Source organism: Entelurus aequoreus, linkage group LG20 (assembly GCF_033978785.1).
Source record: "Entelurus aequoreus isolate RoL-2023_Sb linkage group LG20, RoL_Eaeq_v1.1, whole genome shotgun sequence".
NCBI classification, from domain to species: Eukaryota; Metazoa; Chordata; class Actinopteri; order Syngnathiformes; family Syngnathidae; genus Entelurus; species Entelurus aequoreus.
The window spans coordinates 10,224,961-10,238,962 of NC_084750.1; the positions used below are offsets into that span (position 1 = coordinate 10,224,961).

The window sequence follows — 14,002 nt, forward strand, 5'->3', positions numbered from 1 at the left end:
AAAACACGCCAATCCTCATCAACTTTTCTCTTTTTAGCGTCTCGGGTGTAAACCGTGCATCGCTTGTCGCTGCATGTGCACCTTCACTCGCAGGTTACACACGGACGTACGCCCATAAATAACACTTTTCAAAATAAAAGCAGCACAGTTGTATTGCGCGCACGACATAGATGTTTTCTCAACTTTATTTTGTCATTTGTGATTGCAGCTGTTCACATTCACTCACAATCAGGCACGCGCATACGTCCACACGGAAGTAATACAAATAACGCCTTTCAAAACAAAAGCAGCACCGTTGTATCGCACACTCGACATAGATACTTTTTAAAATGTATTTTGTAATTTATGATTGGCCTCACGCGGGCCGGACAGGGACGCACAAAGGGCCGGATGCGGCCCCAGGTCTGCTTTAAAGCATAACCAAACATGCATCAATATAGCTCTTGTCTCAAAGTAAGTGTACTGTCACCACCTGTCACATCACGCCCTGACTTATTTGGACTTTTTTGCTGTTTTCCCGTGCGTAGTGTTTTAGTTACCATGAATTGATTAACGTGGACCCCGACTTAAACACGTTGAAAAACTTATTGGGGTGTTACCATTTAGTGGTCAATTGTACGGAATATGTACTGTACTGTGCAATCTGCTAATAAAAGTTTCAATCAATCAAGTTCTTGTCTTCTGCTCCTATTTTGGTGGCTTTTCCTGTTTTTTTTGGTATTTTCCTGTAGCAGTTTCACGTCTTCCTGCTTTGTTTTAGCAATCAAGAATATTTCAATTGTTGCTATCTTTTTTTGTGTGGACATTGTTGATCGTCATGTCATGTACGGGATGTACATTGTGGACGCCGTCTCTGCTCCACAGTAAGTCTTTGCTGTCGTCCAGCATTCTGTTTTTGTTTGCTTTGTAGCCAGTTCACTTTTAGTTTGGTCCATCCATAAGCTTTAATGCCTTTTCTTAGGGGCACTCACCTTTTGTTTATTTTTGGTTTAGGCATTAGATTGTCATGATCCGTGGTCCGGATCATGTTTTGCTATGTTCTGTTAGTTTTGGACTCCGTTAGTTCCTGTTTTTGCACCTCTGAGATTGTTTTGGTTGCCATGGTTGCTCATTGTGTTCACCTGTCTCTGATTAGTGTTCGCCCGAGCACTAATCAGAGGCATTATTTAAGCTTGCCTCTGCCAGTCAGTCGGCCTGGCGTCGATGTTTGCTTCATGCCTTTGTCTACGTAAGATTAGTTCGTTTCATGCCACAGTTTCGTGAGTATTCCTTGTCCGTAGTCTATGCTAAGTGTTAGCTTTAGCTCCAAGTGCGATCAGCACGTTTGGCTTGTTTTCCGTTTTTTTTTAACCTCTTTGAGTTTTGATGATTAAATCATGTTCCTACCTCACTCACGCTTTCGCCCGGAGTCGTCCGTCTGCATTTCGGGAGAACGAACCCCGCAGTAAGCTGCGAAAACCCCGTCCTGACATAGATACCTTTTTACCTGCACCCTGCCTCCCGCTGTCGTCTGTATATTAAGATTACGACAAACCATCGTTGTCTCACACGAAAGCAATTAGCTACCGGCTGCCACCTACTGATATGGAAGAGTATTACACGGTTACTCTGCCGAGCTCTAGACAGCACCGACACTCAACAACGGCGCATTATTTGTGGATGATAATTACTATATATTTTTAACCCAAATAGGTGAAGCTAAATAATCTCCAACAAGACTGTTAAAAAACACTGCTATAGACACATCGACGAATATGAAGACCTCGGTTTGTCTTCCCGTGTAAACGCCTCATTACACGGGAGTATGAAAGTCTTCATTCACAAAAGCGTGCGTGTCAAGCGTATGCGCGTCGCCCATGGCAACAGTGTTCCTGCGGATAATTAACCAGATGCAAATGAGTGGAGCTTTGCAGGGAGCATCTATAATAAATGGAGGAGAGTCAACAACACGTGGGTGTGTCGTACCGGTATGAGGAACTTCTTGATCTCCTCCAAAGCGTGGCCCATCCTGGCGTAGGCCTCGGCCGGCGGCGCGAACACCTCGATGAGGACGTGCAGGTCCTCGTTCAGGTGATGGTACTTGGCCTCGCCGCCCTGCCGCAGTTCCTCTTCCTGACGGGACAAAAGAAGGGTCAGTTCTGGCTTCTCGCCTTGTCAGCAGAACCGCCATAAAGAGGTTTTGCCATTATTATTATTATTATTATTATTATTATTATTCTCCCTGTAGTCGCCCTTTGTCAGATAAGTGGCAGACAAACGGAGAAAGGATCCAAAAGCCATACAACCATGCAGGACTAAACAAGTGCAAGAGAGAAATGCTGCAAAAGGGTTAGTGCAGGGGTCACCAACGCGGTGCCCGCGGGCACCAGGTCGCCCGTAAGGACCAGATGAGTAGCCCGCTGGCCTGTTCTAAAAATAGCTCAAATAGCAGCACTTACCAGTGAGCTGCCTCTATTTTTTTAATTTTATTTATTTACTCGCAAGCTGGTCTCGCTTTGCCCGACATTTTTAATTCTAAGAGAGACAAAAATCAAATAGAATTTGAAAATCCAAGAAAATATTTTAAAGACTTGGTCTTCACTTCTTTAAATAAATTCATTATTTTTTTACTTTGCTTCTTATAACTTTCAGAAAGACAATTTTAGAGAAAAAAATACAACCTTTTTACCTTTTAAATTCCTTCCTTTTCTTTCCTGACAATTTAAATCAATGTTCAAGTAAATTTATTTTTTTTATTGTAAAGAATAATAAATACATTTTAATTTAATTCTTCATTTTAGCTTCTGTTTTTTCGACGAAGAATATTTGTGAAATATTTCTTCAAACTTATTATGATTAAAATTCAAAAAATTATTCTGGCAAATCTAGAAAATCTGTAGAATCAAATTTAAATCTTATTTCAAAGTCTTTTGAATTTCTTTTAAAATTTTTGTTCTGGAAAATCTAGAAGAAATAATGATTTGTCTTTGTTAGAAATATAGCTTGGTCCAATTTGTTATATATTCTAACAAAGTGTAGATTGGATTTTAACCTATTTAAAACATGTCATCAAAATTCTAAAATTAATCTTAATCAGGAAAAAATACTAATGATGTTCCATAAAAAGATTCGAATTAGCTAGTTTTTCTCTTCTTTTTTTCGGTTGAATTTTGAATTTTAAAGAGTCGAAATTGAAAATAAACTATGTTTCAAAATTTAATTGTCGTTTTTTTTCGTGTTTTCTCCTCTTTTAAACCGTTCAATTAAGTGTAAATATCATTAATTATTAGTAATAACATAGAGTTAAAGGTAAATTGAGCAAATTGGCTATTTCTGGCAATGTGTATCAAACTGGTAGCCCTTCGCATTAATCACTACCCAAGAAGTAGCTCTTGCTTTCAAAAAGGTTGGTGACCCCTGGGTTAGTGTGTCATCTTGGCATTGCATTTTGATTTCATCAATAGAAGTTCAGTTCAGTTCCAGTTTATTTGGAACTTGCATGCGATGCAATGTAATTAGAGATGGATGCTTTAAAATGTAATATGGAAAAATATTGATATAGTTTTTTTATTATCGGTATCGTTTTTTATTTTTTATTTTTATTTTATTTATTTATTAAATCCACATAAAAAACACAAGATACACTTACAATTAGTGCACCAAGCCAAAAAACCTCCCTCCCCCATTTACACTCATTCACACAAAAGGGTTGTTTCTTTCTGTTATTAATATTCTGCTTCCTACATTATATATCAATATATATCAATACAGTCTGCAAGGGATACAGTTATTAATATTAACAATATATATCAATACAGTCTGCAAGGGATACAGTTATTAATATTAACAATATATATCAATACAGTCTGCAAGGGATACAGTCCGTAAGCACACATGATTGTGCGTGCTGCTGCTCCACTAATAGTACTAACCTTTAACACTTCATTTGACTCATTTTCATTCATTACTAGTTTCTATCTAACTGTTTTTATATTGTTTTACTTTCTTTTATATTCAAGAAAATGTTTTTAATTTATTTATCTTATTTTATTTTATTATTTTTAAAAAAAGGACCTTATCTTCACCATACCTGGTTGTCCAAATTAGGCATAATAATGTGTTAATTCCACGACTGCATATATCGGTATCGGTTGATATCGGTATCGGTAATTAAAGAGTTGGAATATATATATATATATATATATATATATATATATATATAATAAGATAATAATATATAATAAGATAATAAGATATAGAATAATATAATAAGATAATAAGATATATAATAAGAGTTGGAATATATGTATATATATATATATATATATATATATATATATATATATATATATATATATATATATATATATATATATATATATATATATATATATATATATATATATATATATATATGGAATATCGGATATCAGCAAAAAGCCATTATCGGACATCCCTAAATGTAATCATCACATATTTACACTTGATCATTGCAGCACCTCCAAAAAGGAGTAGGAAGAAGCTGAGTTTATTGAATCCTACTCCTTTTCATACCAGAGCAATTTGATCCCATTGCCTTGTTCTGTATACCAGAAGTAAGTAGACAAATATTAAATACATAAATAATATTTATCTCAAAAGAAAAAAAAAAAGGGTTGATGTTCATCATAATTATTGTTTGTGAATCATAATGGTGCCTTTTTCGATTTTTTTGCTTAAACCGTTACATCATTTAATTCCACACATGCTAAATCAGGGGTCACCAACCTTTTTGAAAGCAAGAGCTACTTCTTGGGTAGTGATTAATGCGAAGGGCTACCAGTTTGATACACACTTCAATAAATTGCCAGAAATGGCCAATTTGCTCAATTTACCTTTAACTCTATGTTATTATCAATAATTAATGATATTTACACTTAATTGAATGGTTTAAAAGAGGAGAAAACACCAAAAAAATGACAATTACATTTTGAAACATAGTTTATCTTCAATTTCGACTCTTTAAATTCAAAAGTCAACCGAAAAAAAGAAGAGAAAAACTAGCTAATTCGAATCTTTGTGAAAAAATTAAAAAAAATAATTTATGGAACATCATTAGTAATTTTTCCTGATTAACATTAATTTTAGAATTTTGATGACATGTTTTAAATAGGTTAAAATACAATCTGCACTTTGTTAGAATATATAACAAATTGGACCAAGCTATATTTCTAACAAAGACAAATCATTATTTCTTCTAGATTTTCCAGAACAAACATTTTAAAAGAAATTCAAAAGACTTTGAAATAAGATTTAAATTTGATTCTACAGATTTTATAGATTTGCCAGAATTTTTTTTTTTAAATTTTAATCATAATAAGTTTGATTGAAATATTTCACAAATATTCTTCGTCGAAAAAACAGAAGCTAAAATGAAGAATTATATTAAAATGTGTTTATTATTCTTTACAATAAAAAATGAATTTACTTGAACATTGGTTTAAATTGTCAGGAAAGAAGAGGAAGGAATTTAAAAGGTAAAAAGGTATATGTGTTTAAAAATCCTAAAATCATTTTTAAGGTTGTATTTTTTCTCTAAAATTGTCTTTCTGAAAGTTATAAGAAGCAAAGTAAAAAAATTAATGAATTTATTTAAACAAGTGAAGACCAAGTCTTTAAAATATTTTCTTGGATTTTCAAATTCTATTTGAGTTTTGTCTCTCTTAGAATTAAAAATGTCGGGCAAAGCGAGACCAGCTTGCTAGTAAATAAATACAATTTAAAAAAATAGAGGCAGCTCACTGGTAAGTGCTGCTATTTGAGCTATTTTTAGAACAGGCCAGCGGGCTACTCATCTGGTCCTTACGGGCTACCGCGGGCACCACGTTGGTGACCCCTGTGCTAAAGGTTTTAAGTGTTGTACGCGCCTACAAAAATTTTTCAATTAAGGTTGTATCGCTTGAAAAAAAAAAAATGTGGTTGGTCTGAATTTTATTTTGAAACACAAACAATGACGTTTAAAAACAAAGTGTTCTTTTTTTCTCTTGTTTTTTTCCCCCTAAGTCGAAACATTTTACTTAACAAAATGGAAAAACACCAGTCGGCAGAAACAACAACAACAACAACAACAACAAAATATGATGTTTTTTTTACATGCTGACTTCAAAACTGGGAATTGTTATTTCAAGACAAGACCACAAAATATGCACTACTGGCTTCTGTACATACAGTACGTACAATAAGAGAAACCACACGTTTGATGTTTTACTTTCATAAACAAATGATGCGAATGACAAAGAAAAGAATGACACACGGATTGTTTGTGATCCTGCAGCCTGGAGAACTTCCTGTCATGATTGTGTGTTAGGAAGCCCTCATGCAGACAAATTGTGATCAATCAACATGACGTGTGTTATTAATGTCATTAGTGGGCGTGTCCCTTGAAAAGCCGGGTTACTCATTTGGAGTATTTGTTGTCTTGTTTGCCACACGTCGTCATTTGTCCGCAAATCATTAGTATTTCCACGCTACGCTGGCTGCCAATGGAAACAACAACAACATCTTTGTAATCGCCACGGCAACCCAGTGGTGAATAAGACAATCATTGTGAACGAAAGATGCTCAAATCTGACGATACGGCTTTATTTATGCCGATGAGTTTAGCCCGTACAAGACTTTGTATTGCATAATATTGCATAAAGTCCCGTAACAGAAATACTATTATTAGGTGCCCAGGAAAAAAATCGATTCCAAATGTTCAAAAATGTATTTATTTCTGAAAAGGATGTTTTTAGGCCAGCGATGCTACGTCATAATCCAAGAACAATTTAGTCCTTAAATAAAATACTGAACATACAAGACAACTTGTCTTTTAGTAGTAAGTAAACAAACAAAGACTCCTAATTAGTCTGCAGTAACATATTGTGTCATGTATTATTTTGTACACATTATGAGGGACAAACTGTAAAAAAATATTATTAATCTACTTGTTCATTTACTGTTAATATCTGCTTATTTTCTCTTTTAACATGTTCTATCTACACTTCTGTTCAAATGTAATAATCACTTATTCTTCTCTTCTTTCATACTCGACATTAGTTTTGGATGATACCACACATTTAGATATCGATCTGATACCAAGTAGTTACAGGATCATACATTGGTCATATTCAAAGTCCTCATGTGTCCAGGGACGTATTTACTGACTTTATAAACATCATATGAATTTTAAAAGAAGTAAAAAAGATTTTGTGATGGTAAAAAATATCAATGTAATCATAGTAGTATCAACTAGATACGCTCTTGTATTTGGTATCATTACAGTGGATGTCAGGTGTAGATCCACCCATGGCATTTGTTTACATTCTGGAATGGCGTCATTAGCGGTGACGCTGGTGAGCTATTGTATCCTCCTACGGTATGTAGTGAAGCATGTTCCTCATCCTTCAGTGATAATGGTACTTCGGGAAGGTTGTTTGCATTGGGTCATATAAGTGAATGCTGTGCTACATTTCATACAAAGCATGTGAAGTGGTCATTGTGTCATATTGTGTTGTGTGTGACCATGTCTGTTGGCATTTTGTGTTGGTTCGACTTTTTTTTTTTTTTTTCACCATGATTCGGGAAGGTTGTTTGCATTGGGTCATATAAGTGAATGCTGTGCTACATTTCATACAAAGCATGTTAGGTGGTCATTGTGTTGTATTCTGGTCTGTGTGACCATGTATGTTGGCATTTTGTGTTGGTTTGACTTTTTTTTTGTTTGCACCATGATTCGGGAAGGTTGTTTGCATTGGGTCATATAAGTGAATGCTGTGCTACATTTCATACAAAGCATGTTAGGTGGTCATTATGTTGTATTCTGGTCTGTGTGACCATGTCACTTGGCATTTTGTGTTGGTTCGACTTTTTTTTTTGTTTGCACCATGATTCGGGAAGGTTGTTTGCATTGGGTCATATAAGTGAATGCTGTGCTACATTTCATACAAAGCATGTTAGGTGGTCATTGTGTTGTATTCTGGTCTGTGTGACCATGTCAGTTGGCATTTTGTGTTGGTTCAACTTTTTTTTTTTTTTTTGCACCATGATTCGGGAAGGTTGTTTGCATTGGGTCATATAAGTGAATGCTGTGCTACATTTCATACAAATCATGTTAGGTGGTCATTGTGTCATATTGTGTTGTGTGTGACCATGTCTGTCGGCATTTTGTGTTGGTTCGACTTTTTTTTTTGTTTGCACCATGATTCGGGAAGGTTGTTTGCATTGGGTCATATAAGTGAATGCTGTGCTACATTTCATACAAAGCATGTGAAGTGGTCATTGTGTCATATTGTGTTAGTTGTGACCATGTCTGTTTGCATTTTGTGTTGGTTCAACTTTTTTTCTTTTTTTTTTGCACCATGATTTGGGAAGGTTGTTTGCATTGGGTCATATAAGTGAATGCTGTGCTACATTTCATACACAGCATGTTAGGTGGTCATTCTGTTGTATTCTGGTCTGTGTGACCATGTCTGTTGGCATTTTGTGTTGGTTCAACTTTTTTTTTTTTTTTTGCACCATGATTCTGGAAGGTTGTTTACATTGGGTCATATAAGTGAATGCTGTGCTACATTTCATACAAATCATGTTAGGTTGTCATTGTGTCATATTGTGTTGTGTGTGACCATGTCTGTTGGCATTCTGTGTTGGTTCAACTTTTTTTTTGTTTGCACCAGGATTCGGGAAGGTTGTTTGCATTGGGTCATATAAGTGAATGCTGTGCTACATTTCATACAAAGCATGTTAGGTGGTCATTATGTTGTATTCTGGTCTGTGTGACCATGTCAGTTAGGCATTTTGTGTTGGTTTGACTTTTTTTTTTGTTTGCACCATGATTCGGGAAGGTTGTTTGCATCGGGTCATATAAGCCGATAAGAATGGAAGTGCGGGCCACACTTTGGACACCCGCGGTCTACTTCTTGACTTTGGGGACTCGACACACCTTTCCTTCACGAGGCAGACAGCAAAGATGCGTTCAGGGCGTGCGTTACATGAATAGTCATCCTTCCACAACTTGTTTGGCATTCAGTTAAGAAAATAAAGGCCGAGTTGAAGTGTCGTTTTGAAAGCAAAACTAAAAGTTGTTTGTGTGAACCCTGCAAGTGGAGCGGATGCACTCGGCTGGGGGAAAGGACAGGACATAAACAGGGGCGGCTCCAGAGCGGGCCGGGCTGATGTCTGTGGCAGGAAATGGGCCAGCAGATAAGAAACAACAGTGTCCCACTTTCTCCTTTTTCCACACTGGGAAAAACCCCCTAAGAGTCTTCTCCGGGGCGTTCCTCCCCTCCCTGTGTCTCTGATGTCATCTAATTAGAAACAACCTTCTTCTGTGGTATGTTAATGATTATGCTAATTCCCGCCCCATATATCGGGCCTTTCACCAGCTTGGCGAGCCGCCTGTGTGTCTCAGCAAGAATCTGCATGTTTTGCCATATTTACATTGAGCAAAACACTCAGACAAAAATGAGTAACGTTACTAAAATCCATTTAGAACGATTTATTTGTTTGTTTGTGTCGGCTTCTACTACTGAACTGATGCACGCACCTGAAGAAAATGTATCATAACATGCATGGTGCAGCTAATTTATGGAAAAATATTTATTTTCCCTAAAATTTAGTGGGTGTGCTTTAAGTCCGTTACTAGTCTAAAGATGATAACGGTCAGTTAAATCTGTTATATGTATGCATTAGGGTTGTCTTGGTACCAATATTTTGGTACCGGTACCAAAATGTATTTCGATACTTTTCTAAATAAAAGGGACCACAAAAAATTATCATTATTGTCTTTATTGTAACAAAAAATGTTAGTGTACATCAGGGGTGTCAAACTCATTTTAGATGGGGGGCCACATGGAGAAAAATCTACTCCCAAGTGGGCCGGACCGGTAAAATCACGGCACGATAACTTAAAAATAAAGACAACTTCAGTGAACAATGGGAGACCGGGCTTTCTGCTCCGCTGCTCCCAGTCTGTGGAACGCTCTCCCTGACCACCTGAGGGCACCACAGACTGTGGATGCTTTTAAAAAAGGCTTAAAAACCCTTCTTTTTAAAAAAGCCTTTTTTTTTTTTTTTTTAAGATATATGCATACTAGTTTTAGCTATTTGGCTGTTCTAGTTTTTATTTATTTTTTATTATCTTTTTATTTTTTCTAATTTATTTATTTATTTTATTTTATTTTTTTAATACACTGTAGCACTTTGAGGTTGTTTACTCAATGTAAAGTGCTTTTTACAAATAAAATCTATTATTATTATTATTAAAAAAATAATATAAAAATCAAATTACAGGATGTTATTTATGTAGTTTGCTTACATCGTGTGGTATATTTTTTAATTTTTTTTTACATATGTAGCATAATCTAGAAAGACACAAATAATTGCTATTGTGACATCTAGTGGACACAATTAAAACAGCAGTTTCTTTCATTCAAAAATTTCGGCTCATTTTTATACTTAGTAAACTCATCCCGCGGGCCGGATAAAACCTGTTCACGGGCCTGATCCGGCCCACGGGCCTTACGTTTGACACCCCTGGTGTACATGAAACATATGTTTATTATTGTCATTTAGTCCTTAAATAAAATAGTGAACATACTAGACCAGTGGTCCGCGGACCGATTGGTACCGGGCCACGCAAGAAATTGAATTAAAAAAAAAAAAAAAAAAATTTTTTTTATTTATTTTTATTTGTATTTATTTTTTAAATTAAATCAACATAAAAAACACAATATATACATTGTATATCAATATAGATTAATACAGTCTGCAGGGATACAGTCCGTAAGCACACATGATTGTATTTCTTTATGAAAAAAATAAAAAATAAAATAAAAAAATATCAACCCCCCCCCCCCCCCCCCTCCCGGTCCGTGGGGCAAATTTTCAAGCGTTGACCGGTCCCCAGCTACAGAAAGGTTGGGGACCACTGTACTAGACAACTTTTAGTAAGTAAACAAATGCAGTAACATATTGTGTCATTTATACACCTATTATTATGTACACATTATGAGGGACAAACTGTAAAAATGGATTATTCATCTACTTGTTCATTTACTGTTAATATCTGCTTATTTTCTCTTTCAACATGTTCTATCTACACTTCTGTTCAAATGTAATAATCACTTATTCTTCTCTTCTTTGATACTTGACATTAGTTTTGGATGATACCACACATTTAGGTATCGATCCGATACCAAGTAGTGGCACGATCATACATTGGTCATATTCAAAGACATATTTACTGAGTTTATAAACATAATATAAATGTAGATTTTGTGACGATAAAAATATCAATGTAATCATAGTAGTATCGATGAGACACGCTCTTGTACTTGGTATCATTACAGTGGAGGTCAGGTGTAGATCCACCCATGGCGTTTGTTTACATTGTGACGCCGGTGAGCTATTGTATCCTCCTACGGTGTGTAGCGAAGCATGTTTAGCTATTCCTCGTCCTCCAATGATAATGCTACTTTATTTGTCGCCATGGAGGCCAGGATTTGTGATTTAGGAGTAGCTGAAACACTGTTTCAGTGTTACAACTTCACCTTTATCTTTACTTTTTAGGCCAAAATGCGTCCATTCTCCCTTTTCTGTCTACACACTGTGTCTGCTTGTAAGTACTCTGTGTGTGTGTGCGCTGCCGAACATGCTCCTCTGCTCGTAAAAAAACAGCAATGTCACCACGTGACGACGACGCGCCGTATATAAACATGGCGAACCAATACTTTTCAAACAGAAAATAGTACCAATTTTTGATTCATTAGTACCACAATACTATACTGGTACCGGTATACTGTACATATATATATATATATATATATATATATATATATATATATATATGTATATATATATATATGTATGTACAGTATACCGGTACCATATATATATATATATATATATATATATATATATATATATATATATATATATATATATATATATATATATATATATATATATATATATATATATATATATATATATATATGTATATATATATATATATGTATATATATATATATATATATATATATATATATATATATATATATATGTATATATATATATATGTATATATATATATATATATATATGTATATATATATATATATATATATATATATATATATATATATATATATATATATATATATATATATATATATGTATATATATATATATATATATATATATATATTAGGGATGTCCGATAATGGCTTTTTGCCGATATCCGATATTCCGATATTGTCCAACTCTTTAATTACTGATACCGATATCAACCGATACCGATATCAACCGATATATGCAGTCGTGGAATTAACACATTATTATGCCTAATTTGGACAACCAGGTATGGTGAAGATAAGGTACTTTTTAAAAAAATAAAATAAATTAAGATAACTAAATTAAAAACATTTTCTTGAATAAAAAAGAAAGTAAAACAATATAAAAACAGTTACATAGAAACTAGTAATTAAGGAACATTTGTAAAATTAACTGTTAAAGGTTAGTACTATTAGTGGAGCAGCAGCACGCACAATCATGTGTGCTTACGGACTGTATCCCTTGCAGACTGTATTGATATTTATTGATATATAATGTAGGAACCAGAATATTAATAACAGAAAGAAATGGGGGGTGGAGGTTTTTTGGGTTGGTGCACTAATTGTGAGTGTATCTTGTGTTTTTTATGTTGATTTAATAAAAAAAAAACAAAAAAAAAACAAAAAAAAACAAACAAACAAACGATACAGATAAAAAAACCGATACCGATAATTTCCGATATTACATTTTAACGCATTATTATAACGCATTTAACGCATATTTAACGCATATTATATATATATATATATATATACATATATATATATACTGTATATATATATATTTATTGATTTTGTCACCATCCGGTGTGTTTTGATTCATCAGTACTGCAATACTGTACTCGTACCGGTATACCGTACAACCCTAGTATGTATGTATATATGTATATATATATATATTTTGTCACCATCTGGTGTGATATCTCAGTCCAAATGCTTGGTTTGTATACGATGGATGATGGCAGATAAGGAGCCTCCATGATCCAAGTAAGCAGCTCAAAGCGAGAGATTACAGCTGTCTGTTCCTCATATCTCCTGGCAGCATCTTCCTCTTTTCCCCCCAACAAACAAAGCTGCGTGGAAACCGCAGAAAACACCGCGGGTGCCTGTGCCTGTGCCTGTGCCTGTGCCTGTGCCTGTGCCCGCACAACTTGTAGGAAAAGACTAGCAGCCAGGAAGGTGACATGAAATATTGAAGTGTGTGGCATCAGGTGAAGAATCCTGCCTGATGCACGCAGCAGGTTCTGGCAAGGTAGTAGGGGCGTTCCTGCCGTTGCCATGGCAACTCGGGATGGGCATGGGTGGATTCAAAATACATTTTATTTGGGGACAATTTGGAGTCATTGTCAGGTGTTTTTTTTGTTGTTTTTTTTGTAAATGTGAGGCTGGAATTTACAGTTGAAGAGTATTTGAGTGTGTCTGTAGCTTTAATGGTCCATGACCACGTTCTACATTCATGTCGTCTAACTGGGGGCCCGCAGGAAGTAAGCTTAGGCCGCACGTGATCAAATATATTAGCTCCTTTTACCAGCTGCTATGTCAAGTCTGATCTACGGTATCAGAAATGTCAAATTTCATGTAAGTAACGTAATTGTAAAGTAATGTAATTCTATGTTGGTATCAGAAATGTCAAATTTCATGTAAGTAACGTAATTATGTAATTCTATGTTGGTATCAGAAATGTCAAATTTCATGTAAGTAACGTAATTGTAAAGTAATGTAATTCTATGTTGGTATCAGAAATGTCAAATTTCATGTAAGTAACGTAATTATGTAATTCTATGTTGGTATCAGAAATGTCAAATTTCATGTAAGTAATGTAATTATGTAATTCTATGTTGGTATCAGAAATGTCAAATTTCATGTAAGTAACGTAATTATGTAATTCTATGTTG

General features: G+C 34.7%; 1 protein-coding gene across 1 annotated transcript in view; it reads right to left on the reverse strand.

Moving 5' to 3' along the window:
* The window catches only part of LOC133636391 (KH domain-containing, RNA-binding, signal transduction-associated protein 3-like), a 116,114-nt gene that overhangs the window by 83,110 nt on the left and 19,002 nt on the right, over positions 1 to 14,002 (reverse strand). The window contains exon 3 of the mRNA XM_062030384.1: positions 1,966 to 2,112. Coding sequence (XP_061886368.1) covers positions 1,966 to 2,112 — 147 coding nt within the window. The remainder of the gene's footprint in view (positions 1 to 1,965; positions 2,113 to 14,002) is intronic.